This window comes from Haliaeetus albicilla, chromosome W (genome assembly GCF_947461875.1).
Source record: "Haliaeetus albicilla chromosome W, bHalAlb1.1, whole genome shotgun sequence".
Classification (NCBI taxonomy): domain Eukaryota; kingdom Metazoa; phylum Chordata; class Aves; order Accipitriformes; family Accipitridae; genus Haliaeetus; species Haliaeetus albicilla.
The window spans coordinates 691830-716831 of record NC_091515.1 but is presented as its reverse complement, the minus strand read 5'-3'; the positions used below and the strand labels follow the sequence as shown (position 1 = coordinate 716831).

Here is a 25002-nt window from a genome sequence, read left to right as displayed (position 1 = left end):
TTATTTCTTCAAAAAAATTTAATTGAAATTCCATCTTTATGGCAAATGATACACAGTAAGATTATACAATTTTTTTGTGTTACATTAAATGGAAGTCCTTGTTCAATCTGAAATACGTATGTTGGACTAAAAGCAAGTATTTGTACACATCTGGCATTAAAAAAAAAATGAAATTAACTTCTCTCTCTCTTGCATCTTACACTTCATACTGATTTCCAACTCTCTCGGTGTGGTAGAAAGGGAAAATAAAGTGAGCTTTTAGATACTCCTAGGAAAATCCCAGCCCCACTGAACTCAACTGTAACATCCTCTTCTCCAGGGGGAGCAGGAGTTTAGCTCACAGACACTGTCCACACACCTTTCAATATTACTGCACCACTTTTGGAAGCTATCACATTTTCTAAAATGCAGCCAGTAATAAGGGAGATTTTATAAACTCCAAAACAGAAAAACTTCAACTAAACAAAAAAAGAAAAAAGCAAAGTTGCAGGGAGTTAATTCAGGAACACAGCCTAATCATGAGCAAATTCTTCAAAACATTCCATTTGCAAACACCTTTACTTCCCACTTCTTTCCTTAGGACACCAAGGGCTCTGTTTCTGAACTCCTCTATTTTTCCATCAATATCCCCGAGCCAGAGCTCCACAGTGCTGTGGGAGCACTGCTGTGAAGATTCCGCTCCCCAGCTCTCATTCCTACTTTCAGGTGCAGTCTCAGCTGTGCAGCTGTTTGTCGGCCTGCGCTGCAAACAGCACCACCAGCATTAGCAGGAGTACGACTGAGCAGCTTGGGCACGGGGACAGCAACACCATTCTGTCCCTGAAGCCTCGCCACTGCTCAAGTCCAGCCTGAGGACTCGGCTCTTACTGACAAAATCTTGGGATACAACGCTGCCTCAACACATCACTTAAGCTCACTTCCAACTGGTTGCTTTTTGTCAGGGCATATGTAAATGATAAACACTTGCAAATGAAATAACGTACTGAAAAAGAAGTGTAACTGATAACGAAAAAAATCAAACTGGATTATTGTCTGAGGACTAGAGTCTCCCAGATGCTGACACTTCCATATGCTCAAACCAATACAACCACAGCAGAAAGTGCTCAGGATCTGACGAGGCTGCATCCTGAGTTAGTAGCACCAAATGTTTAAAATCTGCCAGAGGGGCAAAGTGAATGCATAATTGTAGGATTAAGACTGCAATCTCCCAAGTGCAGCAGCTACACACCACTGGCAGAGTGCTGAAGAAGAAGGCACATAAATGGATGGGATTTATCTCTCCTCACATTAGACATGTGCAACGTAGCTAACTACCTCTGAGTTAGCGCACCACACTCCCTTCATGGTCAGAGGCAGCAATGGAGTGAAACTCATCCAACCTGCTGTGGACATCTGCTTTGAGAGATGAATAATTTCTCAGAAATGCATATTAAAACAATCTTTTGACCATAAATAGTACCTAGGACACCAGCTCAGATGTCAACATGTAGATCAGAAGCATCTAAAGTAAGGTCAAATTAATTCCATTGTTAGAGTTAGCATAGCTAGAAATGCTCCCAAACAGAAAGCCCAGGATTAGATTTCAATGGCAGCAGAATTCCCACTGTTAGTATTCTCACTGTTATCTAGATTTCTATTAAAAATATTAAGCAGAGCTGCTAGCTAACTTGCTCAGGTAGTTTTTCAACAGGCTTTTGATGCTGCTCTAAGACAAAATAATGTGTGTTAAATAGCAGAACAGAGTAATATTACATGATCTGTTCAGCAAAATGAAGAACCCCACCAACACTATGAGACGAGATCCATCTGCTAAAAGCTAGAAAAATTAAGTGATTTCTACATTATGGTCTAATAGCAGCAATGGGCTTAGTAATTATCTCACTTGTGGTTAGCATACTAAAAAGTGAATTTTAAATACCTTTTATTACTGGGGACAAACATAATGCCTCATAATTAGTGCCAGCTAATATTTTCAGTACTCTCTCCAGTATGGAAATAAAAAGCCAATGTATATTTATAGTATCACAATGTTCATAAGAAGTTAACCTTCACTTTCCAGCTTCAGTCACACTTCTAAATGCACTGGTCACAACCTGGATTTGAAGGTCAATATACCCTTCAGCTGGTAGGAAAGAGGTGTAAGTAGGCAGATTTTACAAAACAGATTGTTTTCCACTGACCTGTAAGTGTCAAGCAGAGAAATGGGAACAGAGAAAGTTCTTTGTCCAACAATAGATGTAAGGCTAGTGTTCCCTTCCCAGACATACTGCAGACATTTTTATTCTTTTGATGTTGATTCAAAGCTTTTCCATGAAAATTTCATCCTTCCACACACATGTGATAGTCCTACCTACTCCACCTGAGCAAGGGCAGGAATCAGCTTTGCACTCCTTTTTCCTGCCAAGGCAGCGAGCAGAGACCAAGAAAGGAGCAAGAAAGGGAGAACAGAAGCCCTGGCTTCTAGTTCCCTGCCACTGAAACAGGCACAGGTATGAAGGGTCAAGGAAGACTTCTTTCTGCTAAAGCAACGAGGGACAGCAGTAACATAGGAGGTTCTGGCACTGAAGGAATTCAAGTCTGTCTCACCATAATCACACACAGAAGCTGCAGTATGGCAGTGGAGACATCAATCAACTCTCAAGACATATTAGGCCACAGGCCCTAGTGAGGCTGTACAGTAGGATTTATATTGCTCCGTGGCAGTACTTGGCCCACTGGCTGATCCAACACAGCATCCATTCATTTCTTTAGTATCCCGTGCTTAATTCTTTCAACACAAAATAGATCAAGAGAAACCTCTGTCATACCAACAGAGGCCTCTTTTCTTTAAACTACCCTATCCTTGAAAGATCAGAGGTTCAAACTGTTCATGCCTCATAATTACATACACAAATAAAACTGAGCAGCACAGCATCTGCTTCTCAAACATCATGATTAGCTGAATCATCCATTTACAGAGAACAACCTGTGTTGCCAAAGTACTGGCATTTCAGTGCTAATTACGTAAAGTAAACATTTATACCCATGAAGCTGACAGCTAGACTAATACACATATGGCTCAGTCCCACCAAACACTGTCACAGCTTTGCTCCTCCTTTGTCCCTCCCAGGAGGAAAGGTCCCTGTGCGAGAGGACCACTGACTGAGGTGCTGCGGTAGTTCTGCCCTGAACTACTTCAAGTGCCGAGCTCAGGCATGCTTTGGGGTGACCAGCCTTTCAGAAAAGCCCCCTCTCAAGATTAACCTGGACACCGGTCGCAGTGCTGACAGTGAGGGAATACTGCCCTAAAAAGGTTTTTCACTCTACAAAACCACCGCTGCTTAGGAGTGGATTCAGCAGTCCTGATGCACCCCAACGCCTGCCAAGACAAGCAAGAAGTTTAGCTGGGTTATGAGCGCATACTCCTGGCCCACCATCAGTGCCAGAAATCTAACAGACAAAATTCGGCTTTTGTCAAAAAGTATGCATAAGCACCCAGCTGTTAACCTGCAGGGCTGCCTGCTCTCGGGCATCTGCAGTGTAAATTATTCCTGACTTATCATCTCAGTTTTAAATAACAACATCAATTAAGCTAGATCAATTGTACCCGTGGAACTCCATAGGTATCCCATAAAAACCACAGCACTGTGGCACAGTAGATAGCACAGACCAGATCTATAAACCTTCTGGAGAGCAAGCCTGACTTCCTAAATTTATGTAGCCAAATAGGGAAAGCCCTTTTTAATAGTAATTTTAAAAAGCCATTTTGCTTAAAAGATACACCAACATGTTTCCATACATGCTGCTGACAGCTGCTGGATTTGAAACATACAATTTGTTTCAATTGAGCATGTTCTTCAGCATCACCCAAGCAGGCTTATTCCTTTCATTTTATGTTCTTCAAATGCTGAGGCTTTCCTGCAGATAACGAGAGTGTTTTTTCTAGAAAATGTAAACAAATCTTGTGCATTCTACTATCCCAGCTAAGCTTTCACCAGAAGTTTCTGGCAGGAGAAAAAAAACAAACCAAAACAAAGCCTTATCTTTATGCTCTAAAAAAAAAAATATACACGTTATTTAAAAAGCATTAGAAGTCACTTGATCTTCAAACCCATCTGAAAAAAATCACTCTCAGAAGAGACAATTGTTGACTATGGTGGTTATACTGTACCTTAAGCATAATCAAAACAAATAATTGTATGCTTGACTTGGAAAGCTGAAATTAATGCACTCATGACAAAACTGCATACAAATAAATCCCTGCATAGGAAATAGAAACTAATTTGTAGAAAAGTTTTTTAAGTTTTTCAGTGCATACTTATGGGGTCATGCTAAGTCCAATCAGAATCAGATGAAACGAGATCTTTTCACATCTCACAGGATAAACGCCCTTATTTCCTTGCTTTCTACAAACTCTTCTCAAACAAGGAAAACGTAAGAAAAAATAAAACAAACAAACAAAAAAAGTCAAGTTCTCCCCACTGTTACATGAGGTTAACACCACTGAGACTACCAGCCTGCAAGTATGTAACGGAGGAGAGTTTGGTCAAGCGGTTTCTTTCCTTTGCTCTGCTTCACCAGGGCAATTTTCCTGCATAATCCAGTGGTGCTCTCCTAGACACCCATCACAGCTGTTGATTAGTGAAGAAGGCTTTTGTCTCCCTGCAGACAGGATTTACACAGAGCGGACAGCAGAGAGTTAACTGCCTAGAGCAGACTTCATTCGACTGGATATGTGAACAGACCAAGTCTGCCAGAGCCTGAAAGACAGTTAATTAAAAATCAGAAGTGAGCAAACCTAGCTGCATAAAATAAAAAAATGCTTTAACATGTCACACTGACTAGTGAGATTGCCAAATTGTGTATCCATCACACTACACTTTTTAAGCACCAGCCCCCTTTACTTCAGCAGAAAATCCTGCTTTAAAACTGCATTGGCATAATATCTTAAGAAAAATATTTCATTAAAAGACTACTACAAATGAATACAAAACTGTTTTTCTTTTTTGTCAAACCAAACTTCTGAACTTCTTTTTTTTTTTAAAAAAAAAAAAAAGAGAGAACCCACAAACTGTGGTAAAAGAAAACACTTTGTGGTATACAGATTAAGTACGGGGCTTTCCATTTTCACTCTTAAACTCAGAATACTTTAAAACTACAAGAAGACATCCATAATCTAGTGGGAAACACACAACTGCAAACTTTTACAACTATTGCAACAAAGAAGATACCTTGGAGAACAGTGGATTTCCATTAAGAGACTCTGCTCTTCTGATATTTTCAACTCCACACTGAATCAAAAATAAGGAGAGAAGAAGTTAAGTCTGCTAGATCCTTCACTAGTTAAGCCTTCAAAATCTTCTTTTCTACTTCTTTCAGAAGTTGCCCCAAAATGACAGAATTAAATGTAATACCGTATTTTTCAATACAACAAAAATAACTATGATGCAAAATTTCGCTTTGCTGCCATAAATCAATGATCCTTTTTTAGTAAGGATAGTAGTGGCTTCAAAAGTTAAATCTAGAAAGACAAATTCCCACCTGTTTTGTGTTGCTAAAAATTCATTTGAGTTATGCCAGTTCAGATTAATTTTCAATTTACAGAAAAATTAAATTTGCCCCAGATCATATTGCAAAAAGCAACTACAAAGCAAATTTCAAAACAGGAAAAGTAATTTGGGGGCACCACTATCCAAACAGTTATAAGAACTATAAAACATTTACCTCATTCGCTAAAACTTGGGCATACTCAATATCCAGTTCATAAAGTGTTTCAATGTGGTCACTTGTAAATGCTATTGGGACCAACAACATGTTCTTCTTTCCTCTTTGGCACAGTCCTTTAATGGTCTCATCTGTCTGTGGACCAAGCCAAGGCATTGGTCCAACCTGTAAGAAAAGGGGGAGGGAAATAAAAAAGAAAAAGAAAAAAATCCCTCATTAAATCATGCTTACAAAGAACACCCATGTTTTCTTAAGCAGGACAACACAGACCAGATTATGTTTAAGATGGAGCCAGTTATTTGTATTTCCCTGCTTTTGATAGTACCTCTCACTTTCTCCATTAAATTTTTTTATGAAGACATACTGTCCAGCCATTTAAATCATAAAGAAACAGAACCTGGGCTGGCCTAAATGAGACTCTCATTAAAATAAATGAAATTTTAAATAAAGATCTACTGTTTTCAGTTCACTAAAACCCTAACCACTACTGCACAGGGTTTATCTGCCTCTTAAAGTTAGCGCTCTGTGGCAAACTGTCCTTACCTCTCTACTATCCATGAAGTATTTGCTGCTGATGTACCATAATATGCAACTTTAAGAACAAGACAACAATGGCAATAGGTATAATGACCCTGAGACATAAGGTTACTTGTACTACGTAATTCTGATAAAACTGATGTTCCTTGCTATTTGCAGTAGTAATAATAAGTACAAAGTAATACAAGCAGTCTTCGTCAAGAATAATGAAGCCTGTTTGGATTAGGCTCATATTATTACTAACAATGCCTGTATCACAGTGATGGCTTTGGAAAAATTGCTCAGAGATCCTCAAAAGGCAACACCTTAAAAATCCAGAGAGTGCTCAATTCTTCCTTCTGACAGAGGATGATAAATGCCAAACTAGATGTTCTGAGATCATAGGTTTTCTAACAGACACATCAAAAATCTACGTTAAAAAGATGCAATATACAAAAAAAGGCAAGAAACTGTGGATAAAGAGTATCTGGAAAGACTGAATTTGAGTAATAGATGGGAATTCTGTTCAAGCAGAAATACTTGCTGAAAACAGGAAAAAGGCACTGAGGTTATGATCTTCTTAAGCTGGAAGATCATAAACTCCATCACCTGAAAAGCTTTACAGTGGCAGGTGGCTTTACAGCTTCCCTGAGCACATACCTTGGACTGCCACACAAGCCTGTAAGGGTTGGAGTAGTTCAGCTTCTCCATGACTCTCTGGACAGTAGCTCCCACTTCTTGAGGATATGGATCACCACGGTTCACCACCTTCAACACAGAAACACCAGACCTTTTTCTTCCAGTGAACGTCTTTGGGCAAAGACCACCTAAATACTGGGGAAGGTGAGCATGCTGCCTGTGATATGGCTGTGCCCAGGACGGTCTGTATCAAGTGCCTGGCTCATCCAAAACAGGGAAGAAAAACTGCATTCTTGCCCAGCAAAACCCATGATGAAGCTGCTTTACCAGAACATCTACTCCTCCTCCTTCCCATGATAAAAGATAAATTCTTCTATCATCACATGTAGATAAAGTTACATTTCAGTAACAGCACTGCATTTTTGAAAAATTATTTGAGAGCCATTTCACTGCAGTTGCTGGTTGCTGACAGAGGATCAAGTAATTTATTGCAACGTTGCAAAGATTTTACTTTCACTCCTTCAAGGGAAGTACTATTACTGCTTTCTAGAGGTGAGAAAATGACCAAATTTTCCCCCTCATTACCATCCAGGTTTGAGCTGGCACATTTGTGAGTCCATGAAAGCAGCCATACTGAGTCTGACCTAACCCAGCGCCCCATCTTCAAGGGTGGCCAACTGCACAGATCTGAGTAAGCATGCAGGAGAGTAACCACAGCTCATGTGCCTCACCTTCCGCCCCGCTTCAGGCTTCCACCTGCAACTCACTAGCTCACCTTCCTATTTCTCTTTTATATTTGCCTGGCACTTCCACAACTGTGGCCCTACTGCATGGGTGTGAGAGCCACATACCCTTCCATTCAGCCCAACCAGTGTGACTCTGGTCTAACAATGACAGAAACGATCTGACATAACTCACAGACATGGGCAGCGAGTGAGCCGAGAAGAGGATGACAACATCTTTCCTTTTGTCGGGTGGAAACAGGTTCAATTCCTTCTGTATGTGATCGGTGAAGCACTGTTCAGAAAAAAAAAAAAAAAGCCAAGACCTGAATCAGAAACACTAAGAGGCATTATGTGATCTCACATGACCCAAGACAGGCAGCTTCAGTGTTCCAGGCTGCCTTAAGAACTTCAAAATTCCCCTTTCAGTATGCGCTGGGCAACAATGAGAGGCAGCACATATTACATACTGTCAAGTATACAGCATCACACAGTGCCTGGTCCCAACACACCAATGGCCCCCGTGAACTTTTGATCATCCCAATAGTTTTAAGATACTGGTAACAATTCTCCTCTACCACCTCTGAAGAGGGGTTCCTGGGCTGCGGAGGGCACACGTGTGCAGCTGCTTGTGCAGGAGGAGAGAGAAATGGTGAACGGGCAGAGCACAACCATCCTCTCTTTAGCAGCCCCATTACACTTAGACTGACTCAGAGTAGATACACATGGCATCAGAGAAGAGCCTACTCTGAGAAAGGTGTCCCCTAATGGGCTGTTGAAGAAAGTTTGAGATAACTGTATTCAACTGTATTCAGAGACCTCCACCTTGAGTGCAGCTGACAGGAGAGAACATGGGAGAGACGGACACCTCTGTCCATCAACACCCAGAATGTTCTTAGTACTACACAAAAAAATCAGGGAAACACCTCCGACCCTTCATTCCCACCATCGGCGTTTGAACTGAGAGCCGTAACACTGCATACACACAGCTAGGCTGAGGGAGCGTACAGAGAGAAAAGCAGCTGCCATCACTGCTGGCATATGGTGCTGCAGGAGCATGAAACAATTCTGTCTGCCTGGTCTTCTCTCTTTGCTGTTTTTCACTGTAAAATATCTCAGAAATGTTAAAAAAATTCAGTCTCCATTTCAACTTTATAATCAGGGGCTGAGCCAGATCTTTCAATTACACCCTCCCTGGAGTTAAAGAAATGCACATTGGTGAGCTTATTTAAAAACAAACAAACAAACAAACCCCACGTTGTATGTACTCTGTCTAATGGAAATCATTTTGCAGCTTCCCTGAAGATATGAAAGGTTCCTAAATTCTGCTGAGGTGTTTCATTGAAGGCAAGGAGAATACACACTGAAGGCATGGAGAGTGCATAACGTCACATCCCAGGACAGCACCACACTTGGGCAGCTTGTCAGGGGAACATCACACAGTGCAGGCAGTTCCACCTTGCCTTCCTTCAGTCATTTTTATCATCTGTTCAGCACACCACAAAAACTGCAAAACCCAAACTAGAAGAGAAGCTCCCCAACAAAGACAAAAATGCCATTTTCTCTGAAAAGGAAGGGGCAAGAAGGCTTCCCTTTATTGCTTCTGCCACAGCCAGCGCTGTACGAAGAATTACCTCTTTGCTGCCACATAAGAATCTGATGAACTGACATGATATGTACATGTGTCAACCATAGACCTGCTCTGAGCAGGAATTTGGACTAATGACCTCTAGAGGTTCCTTCCAGCCAACACTATTACAATAATATGACTATGCTTTTAAAACAAGACGTGCATGATGGTCACTTTCACACATTATCATGCCAAAACATCTGGCATGAAATAACCATCCTTCTCCTGTAATTTCATACATAGTAGACATGACACATTTCATTACAGTAACTAAAATGTACCCTCAAATTGAAGCATTTCTGTTACTCTTCTCAAATATTTTTCTTTTTTTAACAAAAATATATAAACACAGCCTAAATCAGCAAATAGGTTCATCTTCTTTCAGTAGTACATTCTATAGCTAAAAATCTTGTAAGCTTTGTTAGAAGCTAAGACTTGATCAAAGTGAAGTGTTTCCTCAGAATGTTTCTGTTGTTTAATATTATACTTTGTTTTTACTGGTAGTAAATATTTCTGAAAAGGAAACTCAATACACATCTGTATTTACTTAGTTCCTTGTTGTTTTAAGGTCAGCTGGCAATGCAAAGATACCAAGTTTCTCCTACATCGACCAATCTAAGAAAACCCCAGGGAATGCCAATTTGATAACATATCAGACCTGCTCAGTTCACGTCTCATTCTGACTGCTAACTTCAAAGGCTCTCATACAAATCCATACCTGAATAAGAAGGGGATGTGTGGGCCATCGGTCAATTATACTCCACTTCATCTTTGGCTTCTCCCCTTTTTTATTGTAGTAGCGATAAATAGCATTTAAACTGCTTCCTGAAATACAGAGAATTAAGAACATAAGTTCAGCCAAGGCATTAGCAACCTGTCAGATTAAAACAGTTTTGTAGCAAGGTATTATAATATTTAAAAATGCTACATATTTAAAATGCAACAGTCAGTCAGAACTGAAAGCCTCAAATGGGAACAATCGTATCAAAGTTCATACAATGTACAAGCCAGTAACAATTTGCTAAACCATTCTTTAACTAAAGAACAATTATTGTTCTATTTTCCATGAAGAAAGCTTACTCAGTCGTGCTCCTGAGCCTTCAGTTTATGTTACCTCACAGTAACAATGGTAACACAAAGCTGCCCCAAGTTAAGAAGTTTCTACCCAAAACTCGGAATTCTAGTAAATACAGAAGATCTTGAGCTGGCAACAAAGCTAACAGGAAGGGGCACTTTGAGGAAGACAGGACAGCTTGCACTGACACTCTGCAGGCTCCCTCAGGCTCGCAGACACGCGCCTCCATTCGCCTCTGTCCACGCTCTGCTCCTGCACAGACGCTCACCTGTGGTAGAACAACTGTACTGGGGGTACTGGGTGAAAGCGATAGCCCTTTCAATGCCATCTTCCTCCATCTCTTCAATTGCTTCTTCTGTCAGAGGATGGACATACCGGAAGCCAATGTAGTATTTGTGAGGTGCTGCCAGCCAGAGCACAGGAAAAGGAATTGCAGGGAAAAAAAAAAAAAAAAAGAACTCTGAATAACACATCATTAATAAGCACAAAGTACAGAACCAGACAGACTGGAACTGTTGAAATAAACTTGTTGATAATTTTCTGGCTACTTTTCTAAACCACTGTCATATAAACACATCTTTCTTTGGCCAAGTATTTTTTCTGGTAACTGACTTTGCTGTTATTAGAATTTAAAAGTGATTTATACTATTGTTTGCTTCTGCAGGAAGCATCACTCTTCTGCTTTTACTTAGTTAAGCAGAGGTGTGGTTTCCAGACTGTACAGAGCTCTGACATTTTACTGGGCAAGTTCTGATTTAGAGGATGCATTGGTAAAAAAGTGTCACTCTGAGATGCTAAATGAACACTACTATGCCCTAACCCAGATCACAATTACAGATGTGCTACAGGCTTCCTAACAGCACAGCTCAACTCGCATACTGAAATCAGAAGTCGGATGTTTTAAATACACCAATGTAATTAAAATGCCAAAACCTTAGGAAAGACAAGGCCTTCTTCATTCTGCCATACAAAAGGAAACACATTGCTTAAGCAGTTTGCACATTTCAGGAAATCTGATTTACCTAAACTTTCAAACATAATTGGGCTGCAATTTTGTGTTGCCAGCACTGAGATATTCTGCTCTACAGGGATCAGTTTCAAACAGGAAAAGACCCTGCACCTTATAGACATTAGCTGCTTATAAGGTGTTTCAAGAAAACCAGGTAATTGTATCCCTTTCATGCTCCAGGTGCCAATAGAGAAGTCCTCAAAACAGGATGCCTTCAGTGCACGAAGGATTCATGTGCCTTTGCCAGATCAGGCCCTCAGTCCCAGCACTGCAGGGGCATTCAGGCAGAATTCCCAGGTACCAACCGTTTGCTCCACATGCCCTCCCTTCCTTGCCCTCTAACTCCTTTTTCAGCTTCAGCAAACACCTGGCTCCCCTGCCTTTCCCTCACCTACTCTCTTTTCCTTCATCATATTATGCAGATGTAATTCTATTTCACTTCTTTCCACTTCCTTGCCTCCAGTTAACCACATTAAAAAACAAAGCTAAAAACAAGACAAGGTGGAATCATTGTTTAATGCAACTTCTCTGGTCACCACCCTCGCAAGAGAAGATGCCTTCCCTCACCCTGGTAAGTCTGCTCCATTTGCACATAAACCCCCAAGGACCAGGACTGTTGTCTGGGGCAAGAGATCAGTGATACTGAATAAGGGATGCATATTCTTTCATTCTGGTTTCTGGGTGTTTTTCACAGAAATCTTCATGACTTTAAACACTTTATTTTGGAGGCAATATCATTCTCTCCAAGGACAACATTTTAGGTTTTTCCATTTTCTGCTTCTCATCTTTTGGGTGTCCGCTTCGAGGTTAGGGGAGTATGGTTTGGTTAAGGGGAGGGAGGAAAGGGAGGTTTGCTGTTTTACTTTGGTTTTTTTAAGTAGAGGACAGAGGTTCTTAGAACAAAAGCAAAGTTTCTTCTTCAGGGTTTCCGGGTCACTAGCTCTGAAACAACATTTAAAAGGTTTCTGAAGGAAGCAGATGTCCCATGCTTGGTCTCCACTCCATACATTTATGCAGGATTCAGAAAACAGGTTTAGTCAGCCCCAGTTCTCTGCAGGAAGCAAGACAGCTCCCAGCTGGGAGCAGCAGCAAATAATGACCCAATGTCAGGAGCCCCGAGAGCCAGTAACCTCATTAACATTTTTAAATGGCATTAAAAACAAAAGTCTGACTAACCAGAGCAAAGACAGTAGGAGTTTAAACTGGGAAAGGACATACTGGGAAAAAACATGGCCAACCTGGAAACTTCTCACAATACTCTCACAGTATTACATTTTGTCCTGGGTCACAGGCAAAGGAGAGATTTTCATGTTCATTTTGTTGTTACAGTTATTCACAACTACTGGGAACAGACTGACATCTCCTTCCACGAAGAGCTGCCAATTTAAAGAAACAACATGGCCCCCTCATACTGTGAGCTTGCATTCTGCTGACAAGGGAATCTCAGCTAAAATACAACTTGTAAGAAATAGTAAGAACTGTTTTAATTAAAAACAGTAAAAAAGATGTGCCTTCTTAAAATATAATTACCATTGCAAGACATTAGCCTATTTGATGCCAGCACTTAAAAAACCAAACCCCAACAATAGAAATGGATTTTCCTATCACCATGTTTGTGTGATTTATTCTTACAGACTACCGAGCCTACCCAAACCCACTCATTCAGAAAGGAAGAGCTCTTGTTCATTTTCAGACAGCTGCCTGTAACAATAAAGCTTCATTTTAAAATTATATTGTTCCCAGATGACATGGGTGAGGCTGTTCATGTACTACTTTACATTAGTCCCATCGCCAAAGTGTAACATGCCAAATGTATATTCCAAGTCAGTAAATCAGTAGATTGATTAATTTACACAGGATGGAATTTTACAGGTGGTTATTGATACTGCCTAACATGAGCTCTTCACCAACTGCAAATACACACAACCATAAACTCCATGCCCCAAAAGTCCAGATCAAGGTAAAATGAGTATGCAAAGTATTTCTTCTTTGCCATGTGTTTCAAGTCTTATCACCACAACTTGCGAGTTACTCATTAACAGGGCTCAGCACTCCCAAAGAGCTACCTGTGAGCACACAATATTCCTAAATGCGTAGCTCAGTCTGGAAGCACATCCAACTGTTTCAAGCTATTCTGAAGCAACACAGTACTTGGTAACACTGCAAGTTACTTGAAATGCTTAAGGAAATGGTTAGCACTTAATTCAATTGTTAGCAATGCTTAGCATGCTCAATTTTTAAAACTGCAGCTACTGTTAGTTAAAAAAGGAGGTCTCTAAATGACTTATCAGCTGTAAGAACTGCACAGAGGTGGGTGTGACTTCACAGAAAGTGGTCACGAAACAAAAGCAAGCAGGAGTGGTACACTGAGAAAAGCAGATAAACTTTTCTAAGCTTTATCTGCAGAACCTGTTGCAAGCCTGACCCTTCAGGGGCTACTGCTGCTAAAAACACTACTGCCTTGGATGCCACAGCAGGGTGCGGTTTTCGCTTCAGGCTTTGACTATACTTGCAGGGACCACAGCTGGAAGTAAGCTAGAGTAGCACCTGTGGAAAAAAGGATCAAACATCACCCAAATGAAGGTATCAGTGATGCGTTACATGCTGAACAAATGAAATAAATTTGGTCCTAGCCTTCCAAGGGCATTACTTTTCACCTTCCAGACCCTTTTACCACTCTTCTACCTCTAGCCTTTTTCTACCGAAGCCTGAAGCAGGCGCCACAAAGAACTACAAAATACCTAGGAATCAAATAATATGTATTGCCAAAAATGAAGTGGGATTCCCTGACACACCAGCACCACATCAGCAAAGGTCACACAAACTGAAGGGAGAAGGCGGCTTGCAGCACCACGCATTGTAAAGCTGCTGAGCTGAAGAGAACTTTGAGTGCTCCTCTTTGGCAACTTCTACTCCAGCAGTTCTTCTGTTAAAAATGTTTAGTGTTCATATTGGAGTGGCAGTATGAGAAGTATTGTCCGTAGCCAACACATCAGTGAAGAATTCAGAGGGGAGCTTAGTAATGTTGTTAATTCCTTCTACTCACAAAGGTAGTCTGCTGCTTCAAGAACAAAAAGCCTAATGCAGAGAAATATCTTATTGGAACAAAGGTGACCCCAGACAGGTCATTTCAGACAGACCAACCATCACGTTACTGTTTCTCCTGGCTTTTGTCAAAACAGTGGTGATTGACTGTCTTTTTCTGCTTGTCCCATGAGAGGCAAGACACAGAAGATGGCCATCACCCTTGAGCTGCTACTGTGGAAGTTTAATTTTTAGTGCTGCCACTCACATTTATTAACGCCATGGTTTTAATGTCACATAGCAAGAAACTGTAGCATAAAAGGTACCCTAAGCAAATGACCTATCACCTTCAGCGACCAGCAGAAGAGGAACAGGCTTCTAGTTCATCATAGCTGCTAACTGAGCAACAATACAAGCTGAAGTCAAATTCAGCTAACAACCAATTTGAAAGCAGTAGCTAAACTGGCACAGATTCCACCATGAATGCACTTAACCTGGGTGAAAAACTACTCATGTATCAATTTGGTTGGAGGTTTTAGGAGAGAGATCGGACATGGCTGAATCACAGCAAATTAACATTATGCACACAACTGCAGTTGTCTTGTGTTTGCATACCTAGCCCACTGCAACTGCACAGTAAACTTGTTAGCTGAAGCCCTTAGTAAAAGGACATTCACAGAAGCATCTGCATCCATTTCCCATTACACTAGTGCTACCAGGTAGCTTGGCACAAGGTAATCCATACAAGTCACAGCTCCTTGCTGTGAAGAAGCAAGGTTCAGAGAGATTCTGTGATCTGAGAGAGGGGAGGGAGGCTGTATTCACCTTTCAAGTTCTCTTGCCACCAAGGAAGAAATGGCAAGGACAGCATCTACTTCTACTCAAGCCAAACCATTAGGCCTTATCTCCTGCCTATGTCCTCGGGTGGGGCTCACTGCTGTCACTCAGCCAAGCCCTGCCATGTTCATCTACGAAACCTTGTCTTTTCTTCCAACCAACCTCCTCTTCAGTCCTGAAATCAGGCCTAATTAGTGTGTGTTTTCATCCATTATTAATAGTTAGATTCAGACAAAGCCTCAAAAGCTCTGGATACATCCAAGCAATAATTGCAGAGGGGCATTTCAGAGGAACGAAAGACACCTGCGACTTTGGAGAACAGTCAGGCTCCTGACACCCTCCCATGCAGTCACCTATTCTTTAGGCTCAGGCTGGCAAAACAAAGGCAAATACAAAACACTTTATAGCGTTAAGTTCTGGCCTCAAAGCTGTTCTGCATCAGACAGTCCCTGCACAGCATCATGGCCGAGCTGGGGCTGAACAGGGAAGGGCACTTGCAGGAAGCAGCAGGAGCAGGGAACGCTACACTGTCCTCTCTCTGAGCCCTAACTGCTGGCTGCTGTGAGTGTGCAGCAGCCATGAGAAGCTGGCCGTGCATTTTACAGCAGGAGATCCCACCCCCCTGTGAAACTCAATAGCACCAGTGTGCAGAACATGAACGACCAGGAAACCCTAGGTCAACAGGCGTTTCTTACTCTGTGCGTGCATGCACATGCGCAGCCTAAGAGGATCATCATTCTCCCACTCTACCTCTTCATAAGAGAATTACATGAGATTATACCACCACTGCCAATGGTCACAAATCTCCACCTCATTTATGCTAGCAAGAATGCCACTCTGAACACCCTTCTCCCATGCCTGCCTTATTTTTTTCACATGAAATACATTTCTCTTTCTTATCATCTAAGGCTCAACTGCTTGTCTTCAGTGTAGACTTCTTCAAGCTCAAGCAGGGCTTATGGGGCAAGGTATGACACCTCGCAGACATACACACCAGCGGAGACTCCCATCAGCCATCTGATAATAAGACAGCTTCAGCCATCTGAAAATAAGATATTTGTCTCATAGTCATCTAGATTTCTTCCCATAATCAGGAGAGAGATAAGTGTATCTTTAGAGGGTAAGCCCGCCCTTTGATAATGACTTTAAGATGAACTGAATCACTTCCTCTCCAAGCCCTACTCTCTCTTGATGAAAGATGGAGAGAAACCACCAGCTTAGGCCAGATGCCCAACTTCCTGATGGCCAAAGTTACGTAAGATGAAACATGCCAAAAGCATCCAAGGGTGGACTTACCCTGGGCAGCTTTTCAGCTAGTTACCTTGGGCGCAGAGGCGGCAGCTGGACCACAGCACATCCTGGATCCAGCCTGAGAAGGTTGGTAAAAGTTTGGTTGTTGGCTTTTGGTGCTACACTGTGTTACTGCAGGTTGAATGAGTACTGACAGTACTCTCCAAAATCAAAGCCATTTTGCAATGCAGACTACGGCACAAAAATGTATTTGCATGTGTGGGAACCCCATGCTTTTGCATATGCTGAGGTTTTAATGAATAAGAACTTCTGCAATATCTTTGTCATAATTTCCTAGCAGGACTGAAAACACTGTTTACACTCACAATAGAAATCAAGAACCAAAAGCTGCTTTACAAGCATATACTTTCAACACATGAAGCAAAAGAAACTTCTAACAAGCACAGTAGAATAAAGAAGTACCGGTGTGAGGAGACATGCTGTCCAGCAGTTTCACCATGCCTTCTCCCTGCACCGCCGTCCACTTCTTAATTGGCGATCCGCCTCCAATCCTGCTGTACTGCTCCTGGATTTTTGGTGTGCGGCGTTTGGCAATTAATGGTGCTAATTTACTAAAGCATTCAAAAGGTACACATATTAATACCATAACCCAAATCACCTCCCCTTTCCCCAAATCTCTCCACTACAGTGGGTTTTCTGTGGCAATCTCCCCAAATTATAGCAAGCCAGCACTGCACGGTTTAATGTTATATTCCATCACCCTTCCCAAACTTACTAGGTGACAGGAAACCACAACTTGCAATAAGAAGAGAATGATTTTTGGCATGCTTATTTCCAGAGAATTATAACATCGTTTCTTGCACTGACTGGTCCCAAGATGAGACAGTCTTAAGAAATGCTGATATACACAGAAGTTACATGTTCAAGCCTACAGCGAAGACAGCAACACCCAACACAGGAGTTCAGTGTTTCTCACTTTTGAGCTGGAAGCGTCATTAGATCTCTGTCCAGGAAAAGACGAAGTAAGAAATCATGCACATCATCCAGACGTTCTGGACCTCCCATGTTTAACATCAAGATTCCTGTTTTAGGTTTCCTATGGAAGCAAGAGATATTTCAAATCCTAGCGACCTACTGCTTTTTTTTATTATTGTTACAAAACAATCAGCTTACCCTTCTGCATTTGTCTTTTGCAAAAGCAGCATCCTATTTAGAAGCATGAGCTGCTTATGTAAAAATATGAACTACAAGCATGAATAAGCCAGAGAACAAGTATGTACACGATCTTTACTTTTTTTAAAAAAGTAATCACTTTACAACACAGAGTTTAACTGGAAATATACTGAGAAAATTATCTTGCAGCTGAAGGCTGTAAAGAAGGTTATAAAACAGGGACCAAGGACTATCTCAGCTGAATGCCAGCTTCCAACCAAGCAAAGGAGCAGCTTCCACAGAAAACAGAAGAGCTACCCACACATGTCTTTGTCTTCATTGCTTTGGAGACACATCTCATCTCCCAAAGCAGTGAAAGCAGCAAAGAGCCATTCTACACATAAAATAAGTGCAGGGTAGGTTTTGTTTGGGTGGTTTGGGGGGGGGGGGGGGGGGGGGTGTCCCAATGGGTTTTCTATCCAGGTGCAGGCCCGGCACACTGTTCTACGGATAAGGTCCCTCCCAGCACAGCAGAGCCGAGCAGATGGTGGTATCAGCTTTTACAGAAACGGCTGCTGATCACAGCTCCCACCCAAGGGGTGGATTTCCCCATCGAATCATTTCCCCTGCCTGAGGGAGCCCAGTGGCCAGGATCTCTTTCCTCCCGAGTGGACAGAGCTGAGGCTGCACAGGGAGCTTTGCCCTCCTCTTGTTCAAGCCAAAGTCTTACAAAGGGGCACTGAGAGGAGCCTAGGCCTGCCCTGATGCGTCAGGACCTCAGTTTCCATTCCCTTCCTCCTGGAGTGCCTATCAGGAGGTTGCTAAATAAAACCCAGGAAACAGGAACCAGAACCTCAAATAATAATATCCTACTGTTTGTTCTTCTATTGCTTCTGCACTGCCTCAGGCCTTACTGTGGGCCACTGCCTCACTGCACTCTGCAGAGAACAAGGCAGGCCATCCTCGCCCCACAGAACTGTGAAAACAAGAGGCTCGGTGAATGCAGCCTGCCAGATAAAAGCAATCACACACACACAAAAAAACTAGATCAAGCCCTGTGACTGCCAAGTTTTACCACACAACCAGCTTTGCTATGCAAGTAAAGCAGCATACCATATCTGAGAGGGACAGAGGGCAACAAGAGCGCAACACACCCACCCAGACCTCACTGCAAACTTACCGCACTTCTGGCTGAATTTGAGGTTTTGTGCTTTCTGTCACCGCAGCTGCGGTTGCCTGACCTCTCCATCGTACCGGGACCCTCAGCTGACTGCTGCTTTTTACAACTGGAAGAAAGATAACAGCACATTGATAACCTTGCACCAGGCTGAGGGGCCTCTTCACCGGATAGGCACTAATCCCTCAACAGCTACATAAACACACTTGGCAGTATTGTGCTCTTGGCATTTTCTCCCTTAAGCTCCAGGTCGTGGAATCAAAGAAAGTCAGGAAATTGCAAGCTTCTGCCTTTCTTTAAACACTTTGTATACCAACTCCTTTTCAGATACCAGGCAGTAACCTAAAACCAAACAAAAGCCTCACTGATCTTTAAGCTCCAGTCGTAAATCCAAAATAACTGGTGAAAACACAAGAGAAACCACGCAGGGCTGACACACTAAGGAAGTAAGTATGTCAAGCTAGGTAACTCCTCATGGTACGGTCACACCTGGGCTAACTCTAGACAAGCAAAGTATTTCTATACCACCTCTACCATGTAGGTTAGACATTTGCCAATTTAGGGTCCCCAGCAAACTTCAGCAATGTAGGTCAGTACCTGTTAGCCATGAGCACACAGTTCCTTAGTTTGACCATGTGTCATGTACACGGAGCAGCAATTTCAGAATCCATTTACCTGAGGACACAGGCAGCCTTCTTTCTCACTACCCAGCTAGGCGACTTCTATTATTCCTAGATTTCAGCATCAGCCAAAACCCAGTATATTTTACTTCCCACATGCTGGTTACAGTCTGCTTTTTCAAAAGCATGCTTTGTTTTCCCTAGGAGTTCATAGTCATTACATGATATTTTTTAGTGCAACAATAGTGTGAATTGCCCAAGATGAAAAAAATTGTTAAATTCTGCATCCCCGGCTCTCCAGCAATCATTTGGTGTGACACTTCCCTTATCAGACTGCAGGAGTTCAGCAGCAATTGAGCCCCAACAGCACAGACCTCCTCAACAGCCGATCCACCCGCTGAGACGAGCATCTTATACTTCACAGGTCCCTAATAACATCCTGAACAGATGCTGAACGCCCTCAAAACCTGCTGAAATCAATGACAGTGAAAAGCATCTTGCAAATCCAGCTTCTTACTTGGGATTAAGAGTGTGTAGCTGTGGATGCCTGTGTCTGCAGTGATATAAAAGGCTGCAAACTAAAGAACTTCAATTCAAGCATTGATGATGCCTGACAGACTCTTGTCAAATATTTATATTCTTCTTCCAGTTCTTCGGTTATTACTTTTTGAAGCACTGACACTACATGTTAATTACATAGGACAATAAAAAGAGAAATTTCAATGGCTGTATCGATCCTTCTGTGCTGTAAATAAATACTGGAAAGCATTTGTTTTACTTAAGGCAAGGTCTGGGCATATTAATATCTGCACCATAAAGCACATGACACAGAACATGCGACGATGATGGTTCCAGCCTGATGGAACGTTGATAAAAGTGTTCTTTTATAAGTTTTAGAAATGGCATTATCATATCAGCCTCTGGAGCCAAGGCCCACACAAAACTGGTCCCTGGTGCGTGCCCGCACCTCCACTCATCTCAGGGTCAGCACACGGGTGCCTCTCGGTAGGTACGTGAGGTTACTCCGCCATTACGGTGGTAACTGGGTAATGTGTTGTATCTACAAAGGTTAAGGAGAATGGCTCCTGCTGAAGGAGCATGCAAACCCGACTGCATGTTGTAAAAACTGCAATACACACGTGTATGTAGACGGTATCTGTAACGCACATTTGTAGCATTAGGATAGCTGTGAAACTGACTTGCTGCTGTATTTCTTATTCACACCTCCTCACCGCACCTGGCCTTATTTTGAAAACGCAACCTGTGAATGGCTAAACAAGGGCGATTTTTTACACAAACGCTTTCTAAAAAGGAAAGGGCCTCGTCTAAAATTAAACTCTTGGGAGGGAGAAAAAACCTAACCAAAACAGAACACCCAAACAACGAAAAACCGAGCCCGACAGCAGCAAACGACAGATTTTTTCCGAGACGAAAAAATCCCAAGCCTCACAGCCCTCCGCTCATTCACAGAAAAAAAAAAAAAAAAAAATCATTAGCCTGTCCAGCACTTCCCACACTTGAGCCAGACTCACGGCAAGGTCTCCGCACCCCACTTACCACAGCGCGGCGACGCGACCCCCCCCGGCCAGGGGCAGCCCCCCAGCGCCGCCGGAGCCCCCCCCACCGCTGCCCGGCCCCGCTGCCCGCAGATTCCAGCCCCGGGTCACGGCGCGGGGATGGGAGGCCGCTGCTCCGCCGGCAGCGTTACGCAAAGGCACCTCACGGGCGTTGTGTAACGCGGTCCCGCTGCCCTCACGGCCCCCGCGGCGCGGCCGGCATCCCTCGGCAGAGCCCCCTCCCCGCCCTCAGACACCCCCTCACACCCCCCCCCACACACCCTCCCCGTTCCCGCCGGCTGCGCACGGCGCCCACAGACTCACGATAACGCGCCGCCCGTCCGGTGGCGGCGGCGGCCATTTTGGCGGCGGCCGCCCGCATTCCCTCAGACGGCCCCGTCGCCTCCGCCGCCGTCCCCCCGGCACCGCCCCCGCTGGAAAGCGGGGGCGGTGCCGGGGGGACGGCGGCGGAGGCGACGGGGCCGTAGCGGGAGCCCCTGGGGTTGCTCTGCCCCGGCCGTCCGCCACAGCCCCTGCGCGACCGTTACCACAGGACGGAGGGCTCAGAAATGGGAGATCGAGCACCCCACGGTGGAAACAAACAAAAGACCCCGATATCCCGTTTCTTGAAGCTAAACTCGTAACGGCATTGCTGGCCGGGGTTGTGCCCGGGTTACGTTTTGAAGGTTTTCTTTGCAAACGTGCACGTGACATAAAATACATACTTGGGTGTCTCTTAGGTTTGCACAGTTAGGCTCTAAAGAAGCCGCAGATCCTTTAAAGAAAAAATTTAAAATTGTTTTCTAAATCCAGGGGGCTGTATCGGAAGAGAACCTCATCCACTGCCTCAGATCTTGGTCAGCTCTTGCAGACAACCTAGGATCCTCAACTACAGCCATCCTTGTCCCTCCTTCCCTGCTTCATGAAGACCCAGGTGCGATCCCAGCCTGCCTCTTCCAGGGGACGTTAACCCATGGCCTCTTCCATCATACGACTGTGGTGGTGCCTTTCTTTGCCCCTCTGCGGGCTGATGTACGGACTCGGGAAGGCTCGCCAGCCCTTGGCGTAAGCGTGAGGAGCCGGGCAGCGAAGCGACCCTTGGCTGTGCCAGGAACTCTTCCCCAGCTGAGACAGGGAGATCTGCTGTGCGTCTCAAGGACTCCTGCTGCCCGGCGGAGGGAGGTGGGGGACGGGAGGAGAGATGGACACTTCTCAGAACAACCTGCAGCCAGTTCTCTCTCCTAACGACCTTGAGACCTTGTTATTACAGTCCTCCCCTGACACTCTGGGAGCAGCCCCTATCTGTGTTTGGAGTTCTTCTCAGTCTCAGAGTTTCCCTTATCTGCATGTGAAATGGTACCAGCGCAGCTGGCATCCCAGCAATTTGATGATGGCAAAAGTCCATCACCTCCCGAACCTACAAGCAGCGGTACTACAGGAGGCCCTTAGAGCTCTCCTGGACTGCAGCAGGATGGGACCAGCATCTCCCCCCGAGCAGGACGCCTCTCGGAGCTCCCAAACTCTCCTGTTTGCGAAAATCAGAGGTCTGTCGCCGAAAGCCGACACGGCCAGGACTGATTCTCTCTGCTCCTTGAGGCTCGACCCTTCGCCCCTTGAGAGAAATGCTGAAGCATTCAACATGAATATTTTCACTGACCTCGAGGGGAATTTTTAACAGGCATACCTCTTTTTCTCTCTCTTTTACTCTCTTATATGTCTTCTCTTAGTGTCTTTATGCATGTGTGTGTACTAACCTGAATAGTCTATAGTAAGTTATAGCAAGTATATTGTAAGATACTTGTTAATACTTTCAAATTTATACTTAAATTACTGTCATGATTTTTATTCAACCATGAATGGATTTTAGGCTGCTACTATACTCATAATCCCTTTAGATATAAACCGTTGCCCAAGTCTGGGACTAGGAGTTGATCCAGCTGCACCTAGACTCCGACAGGAGTTTAGAAAGCAAGGGGCTTTTCTCTGAACCTCGTGACTCAATGGGAGGGTCTTCCTTACCTTTTCCCACTGTCCTGGTTTCAGCCAGGATAGAGCTAATTGTCTTCCTAGTAGCTGGCACAGTGCTATGTTTTGGGTTCAGTATGAGAAGAATGTTGATAACACACTTGATGTTTTTCAGTTGTTGCTAAGTCATGTTTAGACTAAGTCAAGGATTTTTCAGCTTCTCATGCCCAGCCAGCAAGAAGGCTGGAGGGGCACAACAAGTTGGGAGGGGACACAGCCAGGGCAGTGACCCAAACTGGCCAAAGGGGTATTGCATACCATATGGCATCATGCCCAGTATATAAACTGGGAGGAGTGGGGTTGGGGGGATCGGTGCTTGGGAAATAACTGGGTGATGGTAGGCAGGTAGTGAGCAATTGCATTGTGCAGCACTTGTATATTCCAATCCTTTTATTATTATTATTATTATTGTCATTTTATTATTGTTATTATTATGATTATTAATTTCTTCCTTTCTATTAAACTGTTCTTATCTCAACCCATGAGTTTTAGGTTTTTTCCCTCCCTGATTCTCTCCCCCATCCCACTGGGTGGAAAGGAGTGAGCGGCTGCATGGTGCTTAGTTGCTGGCTGGAGTTAAACCACGACACCCACATTCCCTTTTACACTATTGCATTTCGGTCCTTGTATACATAAGTTTAGTTTGATTCTGATTTAATTTTCTTGTGTGCATTTCATCCATGTACTAAGTAATAGAGTGAACCTTGCCATCGAATTCTGTGAAGTCACACTTTTATATAAATGTCTATTAAATAATTTTTCTATTGCTAATACAATTGGAGGTGATTCTTTAAGTGATCCGTACCTCCCTCCCTCTCATTCCCCCCTGCACTGTGACACTGACCCCTTAGTTTGCCTCTAGTAGTTCTCTGCTCCTCCAATGCCTGTCCCCACGGCCCGTTACCTGCGTTAGTCCCCCTCTGTGGATAGTCCTGAAGCTTTAGGGCTGGAGATTACCCCGTCTGGAAAGGGAAGGACATGGCCCTTGTTGGTAGCGTGGGGACATGGACGTACAGTTCGAACGCAGCAATCCCACTCTGTGAGTCCGCATCAATACGCAGATGCTGTGCACAGCGTACGACAACGGCCTGGAGTTCATCTATGCATGTGACTGGGGGGTGTTTTCACCTGGGGTTTCGTGGGAAGACACGCATGAGGGCGGTCGGCGTGTCTGGCTAAAGCCAGAGCAGCTCATCCTGTGGGGCCACACCAGCTCCAAACCTGTCCTGAGCGCTTGAACCGGTCCTGAGCGCTCGGTGGAGCAGACGGTGCTGGCAGTGGGCGGTGCTGGCAGTGGGCAGCGCTGGCTGTGCCAGCACCCAGCATCACCTCCTGCTGCGCTGGCACACCCTCAAAACAACCGCAGGAAAATTGTTACCCAGAAGATGGTATTCGCTTTAAAAAAGCTGATAAAATTACAGCGACAAAACCGGCGCAGGGGAAGCGCAGTCCCTCGCCCTCGGTGGCTCTGGTGACTCCTGCGCAGTGAGCAGGGCTCGTAGTCTGAGCCGGGAGCCGGGCTGGCAGAGCTGGGGTTGCGCGCTGGTGCTTTGCCTGTGCTCCCAAGTGAAATGCGTGTTGGTCCGGCCCAGCGCACCAGGAAAAAAAAAAAAAGCCTAAATCGCTATTTACTGCGATGGGCATGTTTTTGCTCTGTCAACTGAAATCTTCTCTAAGAGATAGAACAGGCTTTTCAAAGCTTAAATTCTGCCTCTGCCAGGGCACAGTGGGAAAGCTTTGCAACAGGGCTGCACCTCGCACGCAGGGACACTCACCGTGTTTACGGCGTGCATTATTTATGATATTTCCTTCACATGCTGGGAGGAACAGCATTTCTTGGCTGGAGGCAGATATCCGCAGACCTGGATTTACGACCAGCAGCACCTCTGCATATCGTTACAGCGCAAGCTGTGACTCTCCGTCCTGGTTTGCAGATGCTAGGAATCAAAGGCGGCGGTTTGGTGGGCAGGAGGGGTCTGACAGGGAGGTACTGCTGGCTCTGCTGCTGACTTGCTCCACGCACTCTGGGGCTGTCACTGCTGGCCCTAATGTCATGGTCCTTACCC

At 44.0% G+C, this 25002-nt stretch overlaps 1 protein-coding gene across 2 annotated transcripts; it reads right to left on the bottom strand.

Moving 5' to 3' along the window:
* FECH (ferrochelatase) lies at positions 1-21340 on the bottom strand. 2 transcript variants are annotated; one of them, XM_069775300.1, is made up of 11 exons: positions 21236-21340; positions 18739-18844; positions 17383-17502; positions 16869-17017; positions 10554-10688; positions 9929-10035; positions 7777-7875; positions 6880-6987; positions 5704-5868; positions 5211-5270; positions 1-4739 (listed from the first exon to the last, which is right to left on the bottom strand). In XM_069775300.1, exons 1-11 carry the CDS (start codon positions 21291-21293, stop codon positions 4605-4607), a joined length of 1242 nt encoding a protein of 413 aa, XP_069631401.1. In that variant the 5' UTR covers positions 21294-21340; the 3' UTR covers positions 1-4604. The 2 variants fall into 2 exon arrangements, with proteins under 2 accessions (XP_069631401.1, XP_069631402.1); XM_069775301.1 differs by having other exon boundaries at positions 21242-21334.
* Between the last annotated feature and the right edge of the window lie 3662 nt (positions 21341-25002).

What these genes read in the sequence shown, in the direction of transcription:
- FECH (XM_069775300.1), bottom strand. Translation starts at nt 21,293, where the DNA reads ATGCGGGCGGCCGCCGCCAAAATGGCCGCCGCCGCCACCGGACGGGCG. An exon ending in CGGACGGGCGGCGCGTTATC is followed by an intron (nt 18,845 to 21,235) that starts GTGAGTCTGTGG and finishes TCTTTCTTCCAG; the next exon opens with TTGTAAAAAGCAGCAGTCAG. An exon ending in GAAATCCACTGTTCTCCAAG is followed by an intron (nt 4,740 to 5,210) that starts GTATCTTCTTTG and finishes ACTGTCTTTCAG; the next exon opens with GCTCTGGCAGACTTGGTCTG.